General features: G+C 36.7%; 2 protein-coding genes across 4 annotated transcripts in view; both read left to right on the top strand.

The window, feature by feature from the left end:
- Positions 1-7,049: 7,049 nt before the first annotated feature.
- LOC115414721 (uncharacterized) lies at positions 7,050-12,727 on the top strand. The gene is made up of 9 exons (XM_030128000.1): positions 7,050-7,204; positions 8,564-8,632; positions 8,760-8,887; positions 9,105-9,162; positions 9,714-9,869; positions 10,068-10,175; positions 10,916-10,975; positions 11,092-11,310; positions 11,914-12,727. The coding sequence occupies exons 2-9, from the start codon at positions 8,572-8,574 to the stop codon at positions 12,216-12,218; spliced, it is 1,095 nt and encodes a 364-aa protein (XP_029983860.1). The 5' UTR covers positions 7,050-7,204; positions 8,564-8,571; the 3' UTR covers positions 12,219-12,727.
- Positions 12,728-13,253: 526 nt separating this feature from the next.
- The window catches only part of akap7 (A-kinase anchoring protein 7), a 59,473-nt gene continuing 46,797 nt past the window's right edge, over positions 13,254-25,929 (top strand). For 2 of the 3 annotated variants that reach the window (XM_030127998.1, XM_030127997.1), the window contains exons 1-9: positions 13,254-13,820; positions 13,913-14,141; positions 14,255-14,404; positions 15,297-15,448; positions 16,383-16,519; positions 19,134-19,294; positions 22,259-22,371; positions 22,982-23,028; positions 23,134-23,234. In XM_030127998.1, coding sequence (XP_029983858.1) covers positions 13,662-13,820; positions 13,913-14,141; positions 14,255-14,404; positions 15,297-15,448; positions 16,383-16,519; positions 19,134-19,294; positions 22,259-22,371; positions 22,982-23,028; positions 23,134-23,234 — 1,249 coding nt within the window. In that variant the 5' untranslated portion in view covers positions 13,254-13,661. Of the gene's footprint in view, positions 13,821-13,912; positions 14,142-14,254; positions 14,405-15,296; positions 15,449-16,382; positions 16,520-19,133; positions 19,295-22,258; positions 22,372-22,981; positions 23,029-23,133; positions 23,235-24,126; positions 24,461-25,929 lie in introns of those variants that run through there. The other variant, XM_030127999.1, reaches the window with a different exon arrangement.

The raw sequence follows: 25,929 nt of genomic DNA, 5'->3' as shown, positions 1-25,929 counted from the left end.
ATTATTTGTGTTTCATGTGTGAAATTGGACTGCTATCTTGACCAGGGCTTGTCTTTGTTTCCTAGTTAAATATAGACAAACATAAAGCATGGATGGATGGACTTCTTTTACTTACCTGGCTCTTACACAGTCTGTGCCTTTGACCCAGTAATTGGAAATGAAATTACTCTAAACAGAGTCAAATATTATTCAAAGTACTGCTGTATATTGTGCATCACCCTGTGAAAGGATAAAAACAGCAGGAGGACAGAGTGAATAAACCACCTTTAGTTTTTCTGCTATTGCTTAATTCACCTCCCCCTCATGCACCAACTAAGGAAAAGAGAGTGGGGGGATGTGGGGGGAGTAGTATTTAATCAAAAAAGTGTCACATTAATTCAGACAAATTCAAGCAATCTAGTTTTCTAATAAAGCTGTCATATTTGCATCCGGTGACTTACACTCACCATCGTTTTAGATTAATTCCCGTCACAACCTTTTGATTTATGAATGCATAATAACTGAGGGCAATGTCTGTGACTGTGGGCAAGTGTTTGCATGAGTGTGTGTGAGTTTTTCCTTTTTTTGGTCTACAAAGCCTTGGCTTTGAATCTATCATGTTGCTTATGCCTGGATGAGTGAAAATCACGTTTTGTGATAATTGAGCGTGTTAAGAGGGAAAGATCAGACTCCTGGTGTGAAGAGGCATGAGTTGCATCATTGGTCTCCTGTTTTGCAGCAGCCTGTCATCTTTCCTTATCTCATTGCCATTCATATCAAAAGACCAAATGCAGAAGTGTTTCTAATCTCTACTTGACTTTGTCTTTCCACGTCCATACATTCTATAAAGTCTAAAGGTTAACATCTGCTCTTATCACCATGCATACAGACTGTATTTATCATGCTTGCTGATATTAGCTTTTGGCAATTTATTGGATCAAGTGAAGTACCTTTTGGTTATTACATGGTCAAAGTCTGCTAGTATACAAACTGGTGTATGATAAATCTAACAGTCATTAGTGTTAGGTTTGTCTTTTGACATCTATTTAATTCCACCTCCCAGAAGAAATATCAGGGTAAATATTTGTTCATTTTACTTTGTCAGGTTAAGCGATGTTGCCAAAAGACTGATGGCACTGTTTGCATCAAGGACTGTCACTGGAAAAAAAAAGCATGCACACCTGTTACATTTATTTGCCAAGACACTTACACAGTTTTCCCTCCACTAGTCTTGATAAGTAAAGTAACTGACGTGGACAGACGGGGCTTCGCAGTGCTCCCCTTATCGTGACCCAATCCAAACCAAACAAGAGTCTGATGTCTAAAGCTCACAAACAAATATTGCTGCCAATGTGGAGTTGTTTTGTATTAACATGTTCCAATAAAATCTGAAGTCAAACACAGACAGACAATGGAGTTGGCTGTGGTTCTTTGTTTTTCTGGTTATTTTTAGAATTTATTCAATACAGATGAAAGAAAACATGGCACCAAATGTTATGTGTTATACATTCTCATTGGGTACTTATTGTGAGTAATGCATTTTAAATACTTTGGTTCTCTTCAGTATTGTGCATGTATGGCATGTAATGGTGTGACTCAACAGTGTTTATGCAATACCATTGTTTCAAGTAGACTCAAGCTCACTCTAGGCACTGAGGTTTGTCTGCAAAAAGAATGATGAACCATGACCTTTTTATTTTCCACTGCATCTCGTTAGACTGAAAACCACTAAGTAAAAATTAAACTTTGTCAGTTCATAGAACATTTTCTTTTCACTTAGTTTCTGGAGATCATTCTGTTGCCTTGCAATAAATCCTCCTAAATTTTAAAACAGAACCTGAAATCGCAATTTTTAACCTTTTCATTTTAATGGCGGAAAAAGATACAATGTAAAGATGCAAACTTGACCAGTGTGTAACGTTAACAACGATTTACAAAATTCATATATTATGTTTTCATTCGTGTAATAACTATGAATATGAATTGTTAGATTTTTGAGCAGTTGATATCTACAGAGGGAGAGAATTACCTTTTACAGAGACAACTGCAACAAAACAAACACTGTCTGTAATGATGGACTACTGCATTTTTCCAGTGATGGGCAAATTCCTTTACAAAAGTAATTAGTTATAGTTGCTAGTTACTTTCCCAAAAAAGTAAATGAATTAGTAATGGAATTACTCCTTCATAAATGTAATTAGTTACCAGGGAAAGTAATTATTGTGTTACTTTTTTGAAAAACCTTCAAATATGTAAAAGGAAACTGATTTTTGAGTGTGTTTCATGGGCCAGTTTCATAGAGTAGAACAGCAGACAGGTACTTCATACCATGACTGTGGTGAGGTTGGGGTCCACCAGGGCCTGGCTTTTCCACCACATAAGTGCATATCTGCATTTATAGGAAGAAGATGCTCCTCCAGTTAATCCTACATCTCCACTTTTTTGAGTCGCTCCTCCCTGATACAACAGTAAATTTCTCCAGTCCAGTCAGTCAGACTTACTGTTAACTCCTCCCCTAAATTAGCTGTGCACGTAGCTGTGTAGTTCAAGTGAATGTGGTGTGCTGCGGACAACTCAAACTCGGACGTGTCATTAGTCGTTCAGGTGAAGGCAGCGTGGACAACTCAGACTCATGGACACACAGGTGAAGCATGAAAGCAGTGTGGACAATTTGAATATAAGAACGGCTTGTTAACAAATTGGTTATCGTTCACTGAAAAGAACCATTCTAAAGACTCGACTCGTCCTTGAATATCACACCTATCGTGCCTGGCTGAGCGAGCCAGGACGGATAACAGCTGTTAGATATCAGTGCATAGTAACGCACCACATTTCACTGCCGGGAACGGTAATGGCATTGTAACGTTTCGAATAGTAATTCATCAGATTACCTGTTACTGGAAAACAATAACGGTGCTAGTAACGCCACTATTTTTAACGCCATTATTCCCAACACTGCATGTTTCACAGTTACTGTAGGTCAGAGGCCACTAGATGTCACTAAACATTACACACAGAACCTTTAACATCCCATAGCCTAGCTGAACATTTACCATTTTACAGACAGTGGCACATTTACTGAAATCTTGAGTGATGTATTTGCATTTTCCCAAATAAACACCATTTGCCCATTTGAACCTGATTCTCTCATGTCATTTTTGAACATGAAGGTAACAGTGCAGACAGGTGTGCTCACTTCGCCTTAACTGAGGAACTTAGAAATTAGGGTAATTAGATTGAATGAGAAATGTTCAAATGATTTTAAGAATGATTTATATGTATTTATGTTTTGTAAATAATCATTTGTTTTGTGTGTTTTTGCAAAGACCTGCTTGGTAAACTAATTTATCCAAAATGCCTTCAAGTTTGCACCGTACAAAGTCCCAAGATTTATTATTAGTCCTTGAAACTCACCGCTACAGCTGCGACTGGGAAACAGGCTTTTAAATATTTTGCTCTACAGACGTGGAATAATTTACAAAGACCACTGAGGTTGGGCCGTCTGATCCCATTTACTCGGTTTCAGGCCCTTGTGGCTGATTTGGAGACGTCTGGATGTGAATGTTTCTTGTGACTGCTGGTGTTGTTCTTGTTTATATTGTACTAGAGCGTTGACCCATGGGGATCCACAGGTTCTAGATATGGTAATTTTGACGCTATTGTGTATTCATGCACGCTGTAACACATTTGTCCTGCAGTCACCGCCAAAGCGTTCTGGCCATAGCAACGTGATTTAAGGCTATTATATTCCAAAATTACTAATATCTCCCAAAATATTGGTCCTATCAACTTGTCGTTTTCACTAGTCTCTTCCTTGGCCAAAAATACATATGTATCCCAAACTGCAGCAGTCAGCTCTATCTGGATTTTGTGTGAATCCCCGGACACACATGCAATCACACAGAGACCACTTTGCTGTTATAATACAGATGTGTGCATGTTGTAAAAATGAATTGTTTAAGTATGTATTTTGCTTGTTTTTAATGTTCTGTTTTCACAAAGCACCCATGAAAATAACTACAACCCATCTTGTATAAATAAAGGCTGAATGAAAGAATGAAAATCGTACCTGGCACCATTAACATATTTATATCAAAGGAGTAGCGTTTTGCCAGAAGACATGTGCAGTTCAAAAGGATGCTGGCAGATTTTTTTCTATTACCCAGACACTGTGCTTGAACATTTTTCTCACTGATATTTTGATTTCTTATTTAATGTTAATTATGTTTTGTTAATTACATTTCCTCACTCTTTGGGAACTTAATTTGCTCTTTAAAGTGGTGTATTACAGTAATTCCACCTTTAAAGCTCAAATCAAACATGGTTGATAAAATCTTCACAGCAGTGTGATTCGTTCAAGTAACACCATTAACAGAGACATCTGCCTGTGTTAACTGTTGGCTCAATCCTGAAATGTGCTGATGCAGTGCAGACTTGGCATGGACTTAAAGTTAGGCTCTGGGCCAAATCGTCCCCTAAACTTCTGTTCGAAGATTTCCGCATTTGCTGAATCACACAGATGGTCTTCTGATACCTGATTACCATCTTCTGGCCAAACTTTGTCACTGCTTGTGAAAACATTAAAGAGAATTGACCTTAAAGGTTAAGTAATTCCACTTGAAATCTGTATTATCTATTGATTTCTGAATACTTTATGAGTGTCATTTCACATGAAGGCAGAAAGTTAAAAAGAAGCGAGATATCAAAACCATTCAGATGTGCAGATAACTCCCTGTGTTTTGTTTAAAGAGGCTTTCAAGAGTGAGCGTAAATCTTATATCAAAAACATCACAGGCGCCCACACACATTGTTCAGAGAATGAATAGTCGCACAATTCTCACCGTCTCGGAGACTTTGAATGTCATTACAAGAGGCAGTGCTATGTTGCACAGTCAGAGCCACAAAACTGTCTTTTTTCACAACAAAAAACATGAAAAAGACTAAGCAGAGCCACCAGGAGCTGTCTCACCCCCTACAGAAAGGCACACGGCAGCTTGACACAGGGGAGAAAAACACTTCACCCTCTGCCAGCGTCTGCCAACACAACGTCAAGAAGAGGCTCAGTTTCCAACACCTGGAGAAACAGCAGTGAATGACATTGGACGCATCAGAAGAACACACACACATCCACACATCCACTTTTGTTTCAAGGTGTTTCTTTGTTTTTTTCCAGCTCTCCACATCAAATTTAAAGAGGGGCGGACGAAGCAGGAGCTTAGGTCTGAGAGGGAAACTTCATCCAAAGCTAGACTGAATGTGTTGTTAGTGTCACTCCCTCTGATGGGAACAAACTTTCTGAAAAGGCTGAAAAAAAGAAAAAAACAAAACAAGCAAGATGCAAATAAGACTGCACGCAAAAGTCTGAACACTGAAGTCTGAAGCGAACAGAATTAATGTGCATTTTGTGCACGGAACTGCAGAAATAGTCATAATTTTACACGTATTTTTCCCATTAATATTCTGTTGTTTCCAAACAAGAAGACATCACCTCAGTATAAACAGCTGCACATCAGTTGAAGATCAGAGCTGAATTAAGTGGTCATCATGTTAAGTTGTTGCAGTGCAGAAATTAAAAAAAAAAACAAAAAAAAAAACTGTACAGCGCTGTCCCCTGCTGGTGGTACTGCTGCGTACACAAACAAACTGTGTTCTCATTAAAGTGGTTGTGTTAATGAAACTTGATGCCGCTTTAAGGCACTGACCCACAAGTGAAACAATCCACAGTGACAAAGCATCGCTCTGATTAGCAGCACGACTGAGATATTGGGTTGATCTAATTGGGGCAAATTTGATCAATCTAATATGTGATAGAGATGAAAATGAGCTGCCCCTCTGAAAATAACTGGTGCTATGGATGAAAAGTAGATTCATGTCAAAAAATATGAGGTTCCACTTATTTTGTTATGTTCACATGTCCACAGGTTTTTCAACTTTGACACAAACTATTTCAACGGTCAGATTGTCTTCACCGGGCTGAACATTTTCTGTAAATTCTTTCATTTTTAACCTGAGCTTCTGTTGTGGCATGTTTGCAGAGAGTAAAATTAAATCATAGAATATAATAAAATCAAGAGGAAGACGTTGACATTCACATGCAGAACAACATAGAGGACAACATTCATTCATTTATACCTTTATTTAAGCCTTGGAAATCAACAGAATTTTGCAATGACATTGAGGTATAGAAATGTTTATAGACAGAACATACAAAAGCAAGAATGTTCAAGTAAAAATATGAAAAACGATGAAAAAGGTGCACTCTGATATAGTGGTTGAATGATTGTGTTGAAATGTACAGAGGTAGTGACTGTGTCCATCCTGAAGTTATTATTATTATTATTATTATTATTATTATTATTATTATTATTATTATTATTATTATTATTAATTTATTAATTTATTTACTTTCATTATCTATAAAAAGTCTTAGATATAAACGCCTGTCATGACTGCAAAAACAACACAAATAAAGTTAGCATTTGCATATATATAATAACTTCTTATTTACTTTCAGTGTATTTATTATGTGCCTTCAGCTTGTATATAAATGCATGCACTTTCACTTATCCTTCTTATTTGCAACAATATATCATGCCTTATCATTCTGCACAACTCTGTTTTTATTTTGTAAAAGAGCTTTAAAGTTGCCTGCTGATATTAGATCGATGTCATCGATTAATATATTAAAACACCTTCGTATTTTTACTCTTAGGTGGAGTGTTTTTATCAGTTGTGAATGTGTTACTGTGTTTTTCATAAGCTGTATACTCTTTTTATTTATAGTGAGTTTGGCCATAGTTGTGGTTGCAGGGTTATTAAAGTAGATATATGAGTTGTTGGTTTTTTTTTTTTTTTTTTTTTTTTTTTTTTTTTTTTTACATGTTGTCCAGCTTTTTTTCATTGTGTGTGGTGAATGCGGAAAACAACTGGCACACACATTCTAAAAAAACACAGTTTCTTTATACTGAATATCTCAACAGTGTGAAAGGGGCGGGACAACAAGTGCCAATCATTGTAAAGCAACCAATCAGTGTTTGGAGCATCCCCTCATTTCCTTAGTTTCTTTAAGTTTCACTTTCTTTTGACTATAAAGGGTGAGTGGGTATTTTTCGGTGAAACGTATGATAAAAACACGATCTGAAACAGGTTATGGCGACAGTCAGAGCTGAATTCAGTCTGTGATAATTGAAGAGATCATCTGTCGAGTAATTGGACCAGTTTAAAGGTTTGTTTCCTTCTCTCTTACGTAATAAGCTTCTAGTTTCCTGTGTGTTCCTTGTCATATTCTCTAAGTATGTATATTCATGTGTGTCCGTGATTGTATATTGTTTATATATTCAATCAATATGGTATATACTTATGTGATTTTGTGTATTTATATAAATTCAAGTTCCCATCTTTGTTTAATACTCCCTGATGTTGGGATCAGATTTCAATCTTACATTAAAATTGTGTTATTTGTGTTTATCATTCGGCTTAAATTTGCTTAGAGGTCTTATTTATGTCTTTGTGCATAAGAAATCAATATAAGTGAATCCCCAAAGGAACTTTGTGTTGGTAAATGCAAGTTCTGCAAATTTACAGGATTTCAGTTCTGTTGCAACATGTTGATGGTCATATGAACGATGTTTTCAGGTCAAAAATGTCCAATTTCATCACAATTCATGCTATATTTTCATGTCACAAATGGCCAAGTTATATTTGAACTGAATTTACCTGAAAAACAAATATTCTATTCTTTCAGATTCCCTAATTTTTCTTACAAGATTTTATGCTCCATATCACATGTTTTATTTTTACAGGTTGCAATATGGAGTATGGTGCTGATCCATCCTGCTTATGTTACGCCAATACATACATTAAGAATGTCACACATCACTTTTTAAATCAACAGTTTTCTAATAATAAGCATTTTTATAAAGAAATAACAATTCTATATTGTTATTTACTCTAGTATGATGACAAACTATCTAATAAATAATTATGATACTAGTTTTTGCACAGGGATCATTTGTGGAAACGGTGACATGGCTGCCGAGCATCAGTATGATGGGATCTGTAACAACCATGTCACATCCGTCCACTGCCACTTTTTGTGTTTTTGTGTCAGCTGTTATTGTTTTAGATCCACAATATTAGCATTTATGAAAAAGAGGATAATTAGCAATAGTAAGTATATAAGTTTATTACTAATAAAGTACTGGTACTGACCAGAGCATCATGGGTAACGTCTGTCCACAGGCAAAAGTTTTCACATACACATGCTATTCAAAATCCAATATTTCTGAAAATATACCTTCCACTGTCAAATAATATCAGTAGTCTGTGCACAAATGTTTTAGCATTATTTCAACACAGTTCTATGCATTTCTTACAACTTTTTTTTTTTTTTTTTTTTTGACAAAAATGCCCACTCATTTGACCCCCTAAGTAAATTTTAGCCGCATTGCACCTCCAAGACAAATTACTGTGTTAGGTGAATAAATGATATCCTAATTCGTAATCACTGTGTCCTCTGTTGGATTTTCAGCCCTACTGTTTACACAATATTCTTCCATCCAAGCCTATTTTTCTTCCTCTTCAGGTGAAATCATGACAAGTTTATTGGAGGAAATAAGAAGCATCAGCGAAGATGCAGCTTGTACATTGGAGCGTGAGTGACATAGCTGATACGTGTTATAAATACAACTCAGTGCATTTGCAGAACCACAAAATGAATAATATGAATCTGTTATACTTTACACTAAATGCTCTTGATTGGTCTTGAATGCTACTTGCAGGTGCTGATTGTTCCACTGACTCTGAAATTAAGTTACTGACTCGATTTGACCTAAATGAACTTCTACCCGGAGCTGAACAATTCCGAGTGAGAAAGAAGGTCTTTGAAAAAATACAGAACACACCAAAGGTGAAACCAATACTTAATATCTCTTGCAGGACTGTGACCACAGATGAAAATTACACAAATGTCCGTAAAGGCATCCATTGTGTCATGTGATTTCACAATAACACAGACAAAAGCAAGTTATTAAATTATATGTTGTTGTGTAATTATATGATATATTTTATAATGTACACTTGAGATGATTTATTATGATAATTTGGTTCTGTTTATTCTTTAAAAGCCAGCTGATGTCATCGCAAAAGAACTGAAGAGTTTACTTGAAGATGAAGATTTCAGAGGTATATACAAATTTACTGCCATTTAACCCATAACGACCCCATGTGACTTTTGTGTCAGTTCCCAAAGGAATTTTTCTTTGTATTTAACCTCTTATTGAGTAATTTATCACCATTTATTGTAGTAATGTCCTCTGTATTTTAAATTTTTTCCAGTGAAATTCAAGTATTTTCTTATATTTAATTTTCTGATCATGTAGATGTTCATAAAAGCTCAGTTTAAAGTTGAGTGTTTTTACATCAGAAACAGAGAAAACAAGAAAAACAGACTTTTAAACAAATCTATCAGTAACTGAACATAAACCCATTGTGTCCATTCACTGTCATTAATCCAACTCTCCAAATGGGTCATATCTGAGGACCATGAAAAGATGAAAAATTTGTATTTTACACCAGTTATTTACATGGATTCATAAGATCAGTGGTTCAGAAGTTATTAAACATTTTAGATCAGTGGATGCTTTTTGCCACCAGTGGCTGTTTGGATCTTTATGGGTTAAGTTCTATTTTATCCATTTGTCTTGTATCACACAGCCTGATATTCTTCCTTTCAGTTGCTCTCACTGGCAATGGGGCACCTGCCGACAACCTAAATACTCTGAAGGAGCTGAAAGGCCCCGTGACTCAATTCCAGAAGTTCATCGATGACCATATTCGTCAACTAGAAAGATTACATGAAAATAAAGACCAAGAACCGATTGAAGACCAATGTGAGTGTACAGTTTTTATATAAAAAATAACTTATTTTTCATCATTACTTTTGTTGATATACAACTCATGAGACAGCTTTTATGATCTTTTGTATAAAATCTGACAATCACATTGATGGAATGTAGACAATTTGCAGGGAATATTTATGAAGGTGGAGTTAACATTGTGCTAAAGTCAGCCTTTCTTATTCAATTCAGTGGAAGTCACCAATGTACCAGATTCTTTGTCAACTATAAGTTCCTCAGGCGCCAGTTCCCAGTCTGGGCCCCGGACTGACGCCACTGGTCATAAACAGAAAACACATGGTAAATCTGACTCTTCTCCTCTTTACATTCTACTGACATACACACTAATATTCGACCGTAATTCTGGATTTAACAATATTCTGAGTTTGACAGGTGTCATGTAAACAGCATATTCAGTTTGGATGTTCCAATTATGGCCTCCTTCCAAATGATGCATTTTCTAATTAAGACATGCTGGATATGAAGATGTAAGTCTGGCTTTATGAGGTTTCTTTGGGCCCAAATACAACTAATTTGGAAAATGAGTTCAGTTTATGGGTTTTACAGCAGGTTACAGGTTGCTCAGCTCAATTAGAGACAGAGAACTTTTCTGGGAGCGATGGGCGCTTGAAAGAAAACTCCACATTTCTGCTCAGAAGGACAAACACACTGACTGACAGAGGACATCAACAGGTTTATATATAAGCAAATACCAGAAACGGACCATTTCCCAAAATGTGTTTGATGGAACGAAAGAGGGAGGTTGAGTTTAATGACTGGAAAGTCTGCAACCAGTGAAAAAAACATGATGTATAATGGAGTATGAACGGCTGCATGTAAACAGGAATATTATTAGAGAACACTGGCATGTAAACAGCTTATTTGGAATTTTGTTTTTTCCAGAATTAGGGAAAAAGCAGAATATTAGTGTGCATGTAAATGTAGTCATATGGGGGTTTTTTTACACTAGAAAATCAATGGTTAAGGTTTTTTTCATCTCTTTAAATATTATGTAAAATCTCTGTGACTGTCTCTGTCAGAAACAGGTATCCCGGACAAACCTCATCAAACCACCGGCAATGTGCAAACATACACACTGGGTACATTCATTTTAGTTTCTTTTTACCAAATTTGATTTGTCTGACTTCTGTTGCTAACTTCAAAATTCATCTTCACTTTTTTTTAAATACTTAATCATAATTTTTTTTTCTTCTAGTCACTGTGATGAACAAGACGATCATCACAGGCAAAACCTTGGATGCACATAAGGATGTGCTAAAACAAGTTGAAAAACATTTTGTTCAAGACAAGGATTCATTTCGGCTTCAGCTGGAAGAGAAGGAAGATGTTAATAATTGTAAGATCATTATTGTCTTCTGTCCAGTTGTTTCACGAGTTGGGACAGATGTTGAGTCAGCCATGCGTGTAGTTCCAGGTAAGACAAAATATTTGAACATGTGCTATTTTGTTTGTAGTTTAACTGCTCATTATTCTTACATTATTTATTTAAGCTTAAAAAGTTCATTCATGCAGCCCAAGTGTCATGAAAGAGTAGTACTACAGTTGCAGAAGTAGCCACTGTCTCATATACAATACTGAAATATTTTTATCCTTTTTATGATCCAAACGGTGTGGCTGCATCAGACAGATATAAACAAATGCACATCATAATTATTTTTATTGTTAACAAGAAAAAATAACAAAACTAAATTTTTTGACAGTTTCAATATGTCATGTCCTGGGTGTGTCATCTTACTGATACATCCAGTTTTGACATAGACAGAACAACAGAGCATGTGCAGAAGAGAGGATGTGGGTTTGGACAATGGCACAATACTTGGCAGAGTTCAATGACTTAGGGGTGATTTTTAATGCAGTATATCACAAGTGCATGGGGTGTCCAAAACCTTTTTGTCCACCACTGTATGTACAGTGGACTTTTCATTGTAAGCTTTACTCTTATAATTGTTTGCAGTATCTTCTCTCATATATTCTTCTTGAACCGAAGTTATCTTCTCTTCTCTTTTGATATCCTCAGATGACAAAGACGTCATTCTAGTGCTGATGCACCACGCACGTGAAGCCAAGGCCTCATGGAATCTGAGAACTTGGTCCAGGCCCAAACATGTTGTGTTGGATGTCAACGTTTTCTTCCATGACACAGTGTGTGGCTTATTGAACTGTGAAGAAAACAATGTTGCTGTCTCTGAGATTCAAAGAAAACTACTGGACTACGGCAGTAGTAGAGAGAAAAGACAAATCAGTCCAAATGTATCATCGAGATCTTTCAGTAGTTTCTTTGGTAGTCTCCCTAGCTTGTTTCCAAATCGGGCAGATAAGTAAAGCATGTAATTGCTTTGGTTTTGACCAGTGACTTTTGTTGTATATGATGATCTCTTTCTATATTTCTCTATCTCACATCAGGTTTGTTGTCTATACCTACTCCAGTAATGTGTAACAAAGCCATAAGAATAATTTTGAAAAGCAAGTCACATTTGTTTAGGTCTCTGTGCTTGTGACAATGTGCTGTGAATATACTCTTTTTGCAGATGCTGTTCCTTCACTAGGCATAAACTATTTTTATGGTGTTTCATCTTTTTGATTTTACAAATCAATGTAATAAAAAGGTGAGTAGGCCTGTTTTTAAGAAATAGTGCTAATGGACATGTACAAGGACAGGGGCTACAAAGGCCAGTAACCAATGAGCAGTTGAAGTTTTTGTATCGATCACATTGACTTTTATTTACTGTTTTGTAATTAATATGATAGATAATGGAACTGCAGGATGTAATGATATAACCCTAACCCTTATATACTCTTACATGATGAGCTTTGATTAAATTTTGATTGTGGCCTAATTGTGTTTTCTGTATCTTTCACTTAATGTTAGTGAAATATATTTCTGATAACAGAAAAGGCACACATAAATTCACATATACTTTAGTTTATTTTAGCTTTTGACATAATGAAAGACAATATAAATAAATATGTAGTTTATGTTATAATAAAAGCAGTGCAATTTAAGTTAATTGTCCTTATTTTCACTGTGGCTGAAACTGGTGGTTTTCTCTGGAATAAAATAGAACAGAATAGATCTTTATTGTCATTGTTACAGGAACAATGACAATCTATGTTAGCAGCAAACACTTAAAATGCAAAAGAGTATAAATATATCACAAAATAACCTACTGAAAAATATTGGTAATATACAAAAACTACAAAGAGAAAATATGAAATATACAAACACTACTAAAATACCACTAAATACTACCACTACTATTATTTTATTACTATTTATTATTTTACTACTTTATTTTTATATTTTGCGCTAATAAAGTCAAACCGGAAGTGTGTCAATGTTTACAAACAGGGGTTACTTCCGGTTGGTAGTCCTACCTGTGGGCTTGTGTGCAAATCTTTTTTACTGTTTTTTTCTGCTCTGTTTTTTGATGAAATCATACAAACTCTTCACATAAATATAAATTATATATTCGCTATAGGGACATAATACTCCGCTTACTGCAGCACAGTCTCTGGTATAGCCTCAGTTAGCTAACCGTTAGCTTAGCTCGTCAGATGTGTTTCAGCGTGGGGGCTCTTTGATTCATCTCAACAGGTGTTTAAAGCAGGGCAGCAAAGTCTAACCCGCGTTTCACGATGGTAACTATACCGAAAATAGCTGTTTGGGATTTTGCTGTTATTGCCGTCTTCCTGAAGCCAGTGTTATCTCATCTCTATTAGCTGTAACTGTTCAGCCAGCTGTTAAATAGTTAAGAACTTTGTGGGATGCTTATCGGTAAGTTGACCTTTAGTTTCACGTGTTTTTGGAGCTTTACTCGTCTTCAGAGGGTTTTTATCTTCAATAAACGGGTAGTTTCGCGGGTCCATCACATTTCTACAAGTTACCATCATTCTGCGCCGTTTGCACACCGAACTGGACTTAAGGTAATGACATAAATAAGTCTGACGCCGTTTCCTAATATGACACTGTGAGGTTTATGTTGTTTCTTCTGTTTTTTGTTTTTCTTCTATCCTAGCCTCTTGTAGTTATGCTGCCAGCTAATATCTCACACGGCAACGACACCACTGTGCTTGCCTCAGAAGATGATGATGATGAGGGTGGTGGTGATGAGATGGTTAGTCAAGAAGGTGGGATGATAAATGAGGCAGAGGTGAAAACGATGAAGGTGACCCCAAGCAAAGAGGGTATGATGAGCATGGAGATCCAAAGAAGCACGGCAGACTGTGGAGCCACCACTGTCACTGGTGAGTGACACAGATCAGATCCTGACTTGGGTTTGTGAAGTTAACATGAAGTAGATGATGAAATTTGTGATCGGATGCAGTATAAATCACAGCCACCATCTCTTTTCTGATAGGATCAAATGAGAAGAAAATAAAGAGGAAGATGAGGAGGGAGAAGAGGAAGCTGCTGAAGAAAAAGCACAAGTCAGATGACACTATGGAGACATTGATGTCTGAGCTTCCATTTGCTTTTACGAGCCCAAGTTTGTGGAAGGAACTAGGATGTATGTACTTATACTCAATATACTGTAATACTGTGAAAATCTGAATTACTGCTTGGGACTTTAAAATCTGTAATAGAACAGTAAATATTGGGATATCTGATGGGCAACAAATTTATGCATCAGTATAAAGTAAATCAGAGTGAACTGCTATCATGCACTGCAAAAATCAAAATCTTACCAAGTGTATTTTTCTCATTTCTAGTCAAAATATCTCATCACACTTAAAATAAGACATAATCGCCTAAAGAGTAACTTTTCAGTGAGATATAAGAACTTATTTTTCAACAATAGATCTTGAAAACCTTATTTCAAGAAAACTTACCAAGATAATTTTCACTGGTTCCATTGGCAGATTCTTTTGCTTGAATTAAGCAAAAAAAAAAAAAAAAATCTTGAATTAAGCAAAATAAATCTGCCAATGGAACCAGTGAAAATATCTTGGTAAGATTTCTTGAAATAAGTTTTTCAAGATCTGTTGTTTAAAAATAAGTTCTTATATCTCACTTACAAGTTACTCTTTAAGCGATTATGTCTTATTTTAAGTGTGATGAGATATTTCGACTAGAAATGAGAAAATTTCACTTGGTAAGATTTTGATTTTTGCAGTGTGGAGACATTTGACAGCGAAGTTTACCCTACATGCATTCCGGAAAAAAATATTATGCATGTGTATGAATTATATATTGCTCTACTGAGTTCTGTTTTTGAGTTCAGTAGCTTAACGAAAGCTTGAATTAATTCATACCGCCCTCTGAGAGCTGTGGTTTGTATAAAAAGAAAGACAGAATAAGTGATGTGTCGATTTATCTGTATATTTTTACATCATGTTTGACTTTATGACAGAACGAGTGTCACTTTTTACAACGTAAAATATGGTTGTCTTTCTCTCCAGTCACCAACTCGGAGTCATCTCAGAAGAAGAGAAAAAGAGGAGACAGTGGAGGACGAGTTGACAGTGAAGACGATGTAGAAAAAAAGAAGAAAAAAAAGAAAGAGAGCAAGCGACCCAACTACTTTGTCTCCATCCCCATCACTAACCCGCAGGTGAGGACAGGATATAATGTTCACAGCACCAATCCTCACTTACTGTGTGTCTGTTCTTCTGTTACAAAACCATTGTAAACTGTTTTCTCGTTAGTAGCCTTCTCGCTGGTCTTCAAACATTGCAGCTAGACCTACCAACTGACCTTACTGCATTCTCACAAAAACATAATACTATGTTTTCAATGTGATGTCTTTTGGTTTTTTTATGAATTGTTTATGGATAATTAAAACTACTTAAATGTTGGTATAAAGAACTGGAAAAATTCATTCAGAAGTCATTATCTTAATTAAAAATAACAGTGTGTTTAAAACAGTAACTTACAGTTTATTCGCCAAATTCTGGAAATCACTGGTGTGATGATTTCTAGCGTGATGCTCCTCTTATTACTGCTTGCTTTTTTAAAACACATGTACTGACCTCTGTTCTTGTGATGCTAACAACATGTACTCTTCATCTAACCCTGAGGTTAATGTCTACGGAGCTTATTTTCTCTTTATGGGTTACTAACAGGAGATCTAATGGGAGACTGTCTTTGAGAAAACCTTTGAGTTCACCTTTTTTGGTGCAGAAGACTTTAATCAGTTTACTCCTGACTATTGATTAATTCAGAGATCGACTTTTGGTCACGGTGAGTGTAACTCAATCTATACCGAGAGGAAGCATCTTAAGGGATAAAAACACTCAATCTTCAATTACCAGACAGCACATGACGATGAAATCTTAATGCACATTGACAAAAACCACCTCTGAATGGACATTGATTTTCTTCATGGTTGCTGTCTATTGATGGTGAAGTTTTCTTCTCCTTTTGAACTCTTAGTAACACTTCTAACATCCTCTGGTACATACAAAGCCGGTTAGTGTTGAGGATGGCTAGAGGGTGAAAAACGCATTCTTCTTCTGCTGACTGAACCTGTGTTTGTCCAATGACAGATAAGCTCAGTCATCGCTGAGGTCCAGAAGGCGGTGCTTGAGCAGGAGCCTCGATTGGCCAAAGCCATGATCCCAATCCCAAGTCTTCACATCACGTTATTAGTCACACATCTCTCCAATCAGGTGGAAGTAGACCAGTAAGTTGACACATATCCACAGTAACACAATGAGAAACTGAGTTTAAATTAGGGCTGTGGGAAATGACCAAAACCTCAACACATAACACAATATAGCACATTTTTATATATACATTTAATAAATAAATGTTCTGTTTTGTTATATTTTGAATTAAGTGCTTCATAAATAAAACATACTTCTTATTTTCTTCCTTGGGCCTGTTAAGAAATATAAAACATGAATATTTAAAATGTCAAAAGATAAATAGAAAACACTTTTGATTATAGTTGCAGCTGTGGTTGTGGCTGTTGGTAGATTTTTTTCGATACTGTCTGACATGGTTCTTGCATAAGAGGTGAAAGAAGTTAGGGGCGTTGAATGATTTGAGACCTAATTTGCGAAGTACACATGTCTAGTTTGTGTCAGACTCCCTCATGTGACAGAAGTACCCCCTCTTTTCAACCTGAGCTCCTTGATTTGTCTCGGTTGATTAGAGTCCTCCCCCTGTTCAGAATTATCTTGCTCTGGGTTGAATTTATTCTCCTTTTGCTTCCGTTTGTTTGTGTTGCCCTGGTGCTAATTGTTTTCCTACATGAAGCTTCATCCACATGACTCAAATATTGCAATAATGAGTGGGATTTGTAGCAATTACATAAATTATAGGGGATAATCAGGATAATATGAAGTGAACTTGTCATTGTACCCGACGTGATGATGCTCATTACGTGGACGGTTCTGGATCATCCTGAAGGGATGTATTTTGCAACAAGTTCTTTATCCGACTTATTACATGACGAATCAGCTATTTGACAGCAAAAGATAACTTAAAAATATTTTTATTGATTTTGAAAGTCCTCTTTGGAGTATAATTTTGGAACTTAACCCTGGTAATGCTTTGTCATAATAACAAATAACAGACTGTGAACACTGTCATTGACTAATCAGAATTGGGTGTTCATCTAAACCAGTAGTTCCCAACCTTTTTTGGCTTGTGACCCCATTTTAACATCACACATTTCTGGTGACCCCAGACATTCAAAACAGAGACTTTTTTTTTTTTTTTTGTTAAAATTAATTTGTTTTTGATCATGTAATAATTTGCTATACTATGTTGCGAATAAATGTTAATTTTAGATGACATTTAGTCTATATAATGTATATTATTATAGATGGAGGCAGAAAAGCCAGGTGGAGATTATTGCACAAAGTGAGAATTTTATTTTCCTTGGTCAGGATATGTACAGTCAATCCAGCTTGTACTACAAGGCTGACAATTAATACTGAAAAAACAATAACTCAAACTACGAATTATAAAAGAGCTGCAGCATCTGAAACTGACCACAATGAACAATTGAAAGATAAACAATACCACAGTGCTTCAGTTTCAGCTTCAGAGTTTGTCATGTCTTTTATGGATTGTGATTGTCTCTCAACTCACCATATATTTTTATTAGTAAGTGTTTTTTATTTTTATCAATAACTAGAAATTTCAGGCGATCCCATTTGAAATTCCAGGCGACCCCTCATGGGTTCCCGACCCCAAGGTTGAAAAGCACTCATCTAAACTGTAATAACAGCCTCCGCATAAACACTGTATAATATACAGTGTATATTATGCATATGCACATCTTCATATAATCTCAGCTGTGAAATTAACTTAAATAAAGTGTAATTTTTAGCTGAACTAAAACACCACTGTATGTTAGTGCTTATGGATACCCTTATGATGCTGTGGTCTATGCATCATCACCAATTAGGTAGCTAAACAAAGTCGTATTGCTTTATTTTGTCATAGCAGAATAAATAGTCTGCTTACAGACAGGAATCTTTGCTCTGCACTCACTAATTACCAGCACATCAAGTTAGATCCAGCTTTTGTTTATCTTTTCCTCTCAGCATCTCTTGAGAAATGAGGAGATAATCACTAAGGGTGAAGTTTCTTGTAGACCGGAGCACATGGTCGACACATACTTAAAATGAAGAAACAGTGAATGCAGTGCCGAGCCCCTCCCCCTCTCACTTGTATTATGAATAACACATGAGCTTAATAAAATGACTGTTTCTGAAATAAATTTGATCCTGTTCTACTCCAGTAGCAATTAGTGTCTTCTGTTGGAAAAGCCTCTGCTGTTCTTCTGCAGATCGCTTCAGTTTGCGAGAAACAGCCTATGCAAGCAGATGTGATTAATGAAATGAAATGAAGAGAAATGCTTCACTTGAATAATATTTCACAGTGACTAAATGAAATATGGACAAAAGCTTCCCATAAGCATTAATATGTGGTTAGGAAAAATTATGTTTCTGGCATAAGTAATTGTTTGAACATATTTGCATTGTGAGAATTGTGGAAATAGAATAGAATAGAATAGAATAGAATAGTGTTATTGTCATTGTTACAAGTACAATGAAATTTAAAAGTGCCATCCAATCTTGAAGACATACAGCCCTCTACATGTGCACCGTGTTATCTGATGATGCTTATGCTTAATCTACATCAACTAGAAGATTGTGCCATTACTAATCATTAGATTGTCTTGTTATGTAATATGAGAGGGAGGGAGCAGGGATTATGTTGTGAATTGGTGTGTGTATTTGTGCCATGTTGTGCATTTTCATGTGTATACTTCCTTTTAGGGCGGTGACCGTGCTGGCCGGAGCCGAGCCATTATTGGCTGAGCTGCTGGGTGGGCGGGACTTGGTGCTGCCCTTCTCAGGCATCGGTCATTTCAGGAAGGAGGTGGTGTTTGTAGGGCTGGTCCCTGGACAACACAGACACACACTGGACAGCCTGGCAGGTCAGTAACAAGGTTTATCTTTCCATCATCTTCGTCTTTGTTCACTCTCCTGTCAGTCTGACATTGTGTGAATTAAATAACATTTTTGCTTTATCATGATCTTCATTTGTGTTGAGTCTTGTTTGTTGATGAATGGCATTAGAGGTGATAATCTGACGGACTTGTGTTTTTGCGGAGGGAGGTCTGGACTTGGGGGTCAGCTGAGGAGACCTTCAGTTAGATGGTTGCCTCTCTTAAGGATGGCATGGATGTGTGTTTTCACGGGAGAGTTGCAGGTTGCAGATTAAATAGCTTTTCCAGATTATAGAGTGTATTCTGGGGGCTGTTCCTAAGAAGATGACTTTGCCCACTCTCACACTTTCTTCAAGTTCACACTTAAAGTTCAGCAGTGGTCTAATCCTAAATTCTATCCCAGAGTGATCCTGAAAACAGATTCAACAGGTAAATTGTGTTGGAAGTGTGGCTAAATTCACCTTTGACCTAGGTAAAAATTTGATGAAAAAGCAAATCTACAAAGTGCTCACAAATGTGGACTCCATTTATTTAACAGCCACACGCACTGATCTGGTTTCAGTGCACCACATCTACTTACTCTAACCAGTGTAAGTGGATTTGGTCAGATAATTCTCTATTTAAGTCTTTTATTTGTTATTCACTACACCCCGTGTTAGTCTGCGATGTGTTTTTTTTTTTTTTTTTTTTTTTTTACATCCGTCTTTTTATGTTTGTGTGGGTGCATGAAGCTTTTACGTGTGCAGTACAGTTGTGTGTGTTGTGCCTTTGGCAACAACATTAAGCCAACATTTCTAAGAGGATTCTCGTTGCATCGCTCTTATGACACAACACACACTCATTTGTACACATACACAGGGGAAAAAAAGCACATTTACTTAATGCTCTTTATCTCCTCTCTCAGATATCAGCTGAATCAGAAATATGCAGACACTCTCCCAACAGGAAGTGTGCTGTTTTTTTTTTTTTTTTTTTTTTTTTTTTTAAACGTATTAATGAGTTTGTTTATCCAGAAGGTATAGATTTTTTTGTGGTTTGCATTAAGAAGCGCCTGTTATTCTGAGACATATATGTAAAACCGTGTCATCATCAGTGTCGGAGCAGCTTGTTTAAATCAGACTTTAATATGTGTTTTCAAGCTGCACGTCAAGAGTATTAACTTTTCAGATCTAAGCAAATTCCACATGACAACCAAGCTGACGCAAATTCCAAAAGGCATTTTTATCTCACGGCTTGGATAAATGAGAAATGCAATAAATTAATCTTTTTCCGAGACAGAGCTAAAGAGGCCCGAGTACTCCATAATTACAAGAGATATCAGGGCTTTTTGCTTCGTTCTGCCCTCCTGTCTATTAAACAGATTTATCTTAAAGTTATTAGCGCATTGAAGTTTTAACTCCAGATACCGAGTAACCAATGTCAGCATTTACATGGGCTTGCATCAAACTTTCTGTCCTCTCAGCTGACATGGAAAGGAGGAAGAGCTTGATTTATTGGTAACTGAGTGAGTGCTGGAAAATGGAAAGCTTCTATTTTTGTTTTTGTCCAAAGAGCTAAATCAGGATAAGGCCAGAAGTCAGAGTCTCGTGTCCTCTTGTCTGCTCTCTTCACCATTGTTATTGATTATATACTAACCTTTCCTTTCTTCTTCTAAAAATACCTCTGCGGTTTCATCTAATGCTCATTGGCTGCCGTGCACATGTCTGTGTGTGTATATGTAAGTGTGTATATATGTGTGTGTGCCCTTGCAGGTTGTGTGTGTGTGTATGTTTGTGCCCTTGTTGGTGTATCTGTGTTTAGTGCCGTGGTCAAATGATACACAAGCAAAAAGCCTTTTTCCGTCCTTTCACACACATTTTCAGTCATCCATTGGTTCTGTTTGTGTCCTCCACTAGGTCTTTTTCATCAGTCCATTAGTGGGAGTCATTGTATGTTTAAATACGACCTGGCGCATGTAGCCCATGCTTCAAGTTGGGTAGTTATGGGAATTGTGCAATAATAAATTTTTCATGTTTTTACTGACAGAATGGGACTCAGTTTTGTTGTACGTTCTATTCTATTCTATTCTATTCTATTCTATTCTATTCTATTCTATTCTATTCTATTCTATTCTATTCTATTCTGTTTCATATGTTTACATTCTGTTCTGAACTGTTCTGTTGTATTCTGTACTGTTCTGTTGTGTTCTGTTCTATACTGTTGTGTTCTGTTTGTTCTATTCTTTACTGCTCTGTTCTGTTGTAGTTTATGCTATGGTTCTGCTGTGTTGTTTTCTATTCTATACTGTACTGTTGTGTTCTGTTCTATTCTATACTGCTCTGTTGTATACTGTTCTATTCTATTCTATTCTATTCTATTCTATTCTATTCTATTCTATTCTATTCTATTCTATTCTATTCTATTCTATACTGTTGTGTTCTGTTTGTTGTATTCTGTTCTGTACTGTTGTGTTCTGTTTGTTATATTCTATTCTATACTGTTGTGTTCTATACTGTTGTGTTCTGTTTGTTCTGCTCTATTCGAAACTGCTTTTTTGTGTTCTGTTCTATACTGTTGTGTTCTGTTCTTGACTGTTCTGTTCCGTTCTATTCTATTCTGCGGTTCTGCTGTGTTGTTTTCTATTCTATGCTGGTCTGTTGTGTTCAGTACTGTTCTATACTGGTCTGTTCTATTCTAAAATGTTCTCTTCTGTTCAATTCTGTTCTATGTTATACATTTCTGTTCTGTTCTATACTGTTCTGTTCCATGTTTAGCATGATAACACTCTTCATTTTGACTCTTCATTTCTTCTTAGTTGTATACGTTAAAGTGTCTTTCAGGAGTTGCACCTCAGTGTCCAATATTTTTGTTTTATATTCTTATCAGCGGTGCCACGTTTCACAGTCGTAACTGTCGATTCTTAACATGTTCTTACTAAGCCATCTTAAAGCCTTGTGTGTGTGTGTTTTTCAGAGCTGTTGCGGGCTCGTTTTGCAGAGCAGGGTCTTCTGCAGGAAGACTGTCGCGGGTTCGAGCCACACCTCACCATTATGAAGCTGTCGAGAGCGTCCAAACTGCGATCTCAGGTACACACACACGAACAGACACACGCATCGAACACAATGAGGCTGTTTTTAATGAATGGATGCATTGTTTGCATGTTTTGACCCCCCGCTCTATGTCGATCCCTATCTCTCTCGCCTCGTTTCCTGCCTCTTTTCTCTAATGTCTGCTGTCGATTAGGTAACAGAAAAGCTATAAAAAGTACTCTGTTTAGACAATATGCGACTAATTGAGCTGACATTTTAGAACGCTTTATAATAACACCTCTGACAGAACGGCAGGGTAGCTGAAGAAACAGTGTTCTGCGACCTCACCTTCGCTCCAAAGGTGTCACAAATTCAAATATATTTTTTCTTAGTGGTTACGGTATAGAAGAGGAGTTTGGAAGGGGGAGGAGGATTGAATTGGAATAAAACAAATGAGGAGTGGGCTGAAGTTTAGAGACACAGGAAGGACATTATCTATCTTCTCTCTCCTTTGACACCTGATGACATCTTTTCCTTCCTGGCGCCTATCAGTCGACATGTTTCACCTCCATCTGTTTGTGAAAATTAAGAACTACTGACATGATATCTATATAATTAGGAGTGTTTAGTTGATGTGCATGACAGACTATATCCCCTTGTCTCTCAGGGTATAAAGCGTGTTGATCCAGCCCTCTATTCCAACTACACAGACAGGTATGTTCTTATTATACAGTGACTATACACCTACAGTGCACTCATTAGCTTGTACAATACACTCTTTTATTTTCTTTTTCTTGTCTTTCTCACTGCAACACCCAGGTTTTTCGGAGACCAGACAGTGGAGCGTGTGGATCTTTGTTCCATGTTGAAAAAGAAGCAAAAGGATGGATATTACCACACGGAAACGTCACTGCAACTCGGTTAGTACACACATACACCCATCAGCCGTAGCATTAAGACTGCTGACAGGAGAGGTGGTGTTAATGTTGATTATCTCATTACAATGGGACCTGTCAGTGAGTGGGATATATTAGGCAGCAACGGAACATTTTAGCCCTACAAGCTTCTCCCACTTCTTTTCAAATATGCGAATGAATTTTGTTTTCATGTATATGTATAAGTTTTCGTTTTTTTTCTTGCAATCTGTTTAATTTCTAAATTAGGTTTAGTTTTTTTTTATTTTGTTGCATATTCGAAATAAACTGAACTGAACAGAAAAATGGACAAGAATAGGGATCTCAGTAACTTTGTCAGATCAGTGAGTTAATCTCCAGATCTTGTTGTTCATTCCCAAAGTAAAGTGGTTAGTACCGACCAAAAGTATCTAAATAACAACCAGATCTCAACCAGTTGAGCCTATATGGGAGTGTAACATATTACCATTTGTCTAGTGTTGTGTAGTTCCCCTGTGTTCCACAAAAACAGCTCTGACCTGAGGCCTAGACTCCACCAGACCTCTGAAGGTGTGTAGTTTGCCAAACTACATCCAATAATAACGAGAAGAGACTCTAGACTTAAAAAGACGTATTCTCCTTTATTGCAACAACTTCATAAAAAATACAACTTTCCTGCAACTCGGCGACATACAACAAACTTCACTTCCGTGATATATATTTCTAAGCCTCATGGGAAATGTAGTTCTCTTAATACAAGCGAATCTTAGCATTCAGTGTTTCTTATACTTAACTCCTTTTAACATAAATCACATAAATGAAATGCATCGTACCTTTGACTCAGAATTCACTTAACTGCATTTACATATGAATTATAAACTTGCTAATAACTCTCAACACAAATGCCTTTTAACTTTAGCTTCTCCAAATAAAGTCACAACAGAAGGTGTGCTGTGATATCTGGACCACGACGTCAGCAGAACATCCCTGAAGTCCTGGAAATAGAAAGGTGGACCTCCACGGATCAGATTTATTTGTCCAGCACCTCCCACTAGTGATGGTGTGATGAGGTTCTGTGAATGTGTCCAATCTTTCTGGCCAAATGCTTCACCAAAAGCCTGATCAGACAGACAGCTCATTCAGTAATACTGACATCTGCTGGTATGTTACATGTGGGCTAGTGGATCTCTTAGTATAATTCAGTGGTTCCCAATCTTTTTTGGCTCATGACCCCATTTTAACGTCTTAAATTTCCGGTGACCCCAGACATTCAAAGCGGAGACATTTTTGTTTTTGCTAAAATTAATTTGTTTTTTAAATGTAATAGTTTGCTATACTATGTTGCAAATAAATGTTAATTTTAGACAACATTTAGGCTATATAATGTATATTATTATGGACGGAGGCAGAAAAGCCAGGTGTAGATTACTGCACAAAGTGAGAATTTTATTTTCCTTGGTCAGGATATGTACAGTCAGTCCAGCTTGTATTTACAAGGCTGATAATTAATACTGAAAAAACAATAACTCAAACTATGAATTATGAAAGCTGCAGCATCTGAAACTGACCACAATGAACATTTGAAAGATAAACAGTAACACAGTGCTTCAGTTTCAGCTTCAGAGTTTGTCATGTCTTTTATGTATTGTGATTGTCTCTGTCAACTCACCATATATTTTATTAAGTTTTTATTTTTATTTTTAACCCCATTTGAATTCCAGGCGACCCCACATGGGGTCCCGACCCCAAGGTTGAAAAACACTGGTATAATTATTCAAGTATTATTTCAAAATCTCCATTTGAGGTATTGTAAAGCCAGATGAAAAAAATCTGTATAGATTATGGTATATGAATGAACTAATACTGGTGGTATATCTAAGTGTCAATAGATCAGTTGTAGTATATCAATGAAGTATTATGTATATGCACAGTATTTGTGGATAAACAGTTACAGAAAGTGCTTGTGTGGTTGGGATACATTTGAGATTCGGCAATGGGGGGGTGATTTATTGATTTTTATTCAGGAATAAAAACATTCTGACAGTGTTGGGGCTCAGGTGATTCCTTCTTTTTGGTTATACAGTAAATTCCCCAGCCTTAGAATTTGAAAACATTCGCTCACAAAACTGATGAAGCAAATGAAATCGCATAATGAGGCAGTCACATGATTTCAGCAAACGGGTCCTCATTTGTATTTTGTCTTGTGATACTCTGAAAAAATGATACATGCCTCGAGACAGGCTTCATTTGGACACGCCTCCTTTGCTCCATACAGGCTTCGGGGCTTGAGTGTCAGACGTAACATCACTACCTCCCACAGATGAACAATGGCTCTGAAATCAGAATGTCCTTCCTGAGTCCATTTTTGGTCGGTACTAACCACTGTAGACCAGGAATACCCAACAAGACCTGCAGGTGCGGATATGCTCTGACCCAGTCATCGTTGTAACAATACAGACCTTGTCAAAGCCACTCACCTGAGATTGATCATTTTGATGCTTCCAACACATCAGCTTTGAGGACTAAATGTTCACTTGCTGCTAAATATATCCAACCAAGTGAAAGGTACTGTAATGAAATAATGCAGTATGAATGTTATTTCTACTTCTGTCAGTGGTCACAATGTTATGGTTGATCATTGTACATACACAGAAAGAGAGGCATACTCTGTGTGTTGTGTGCAGAGATCAGCCATTAGAGGGAGCTGTCTCCTAACATATCT

The sequence above is a fragment of the Sphaeramia orbicularis genome, chromosome 24 (genome assembly GCF_902148855.1).
Source record: "Sphaeramia orbicularis chromosome 24, fSphaOr1.1, whole genome shotgun sequence".
NCBI lineage: Eukaryota > Metazoa > Chordata > Actinopteri > Kurtiformes > Apogonidae > Sphaeramia > Sphaeramia orbicularis.
This window is presented reverse-complemented; position numbering and strand designations above follow the sequence as displayed.

Coding starts and splice junctions, on each gene's coding strand:
- LOC115414721 (XM_030128000.1), top strand. CDS start 8,572: ATGACAAGTTTATTGGAGGAAATAAGAAGCATCAGCGAAGATGCAGCT. Junction 9,163..9,713: donor TGAAGATGAAGATTTCAGAG/GTATATACAAAT, acceptor TCTTCCTTTCAG/TTGCTCTCACTGGCAATGGG. Junction 9,870..10,067: donor AGAACCGATTGAAGACCAAT/GTGAGTGTACAG, acceptor TATTCAATTCAG/TGGAAGTCACCAATGTACCA.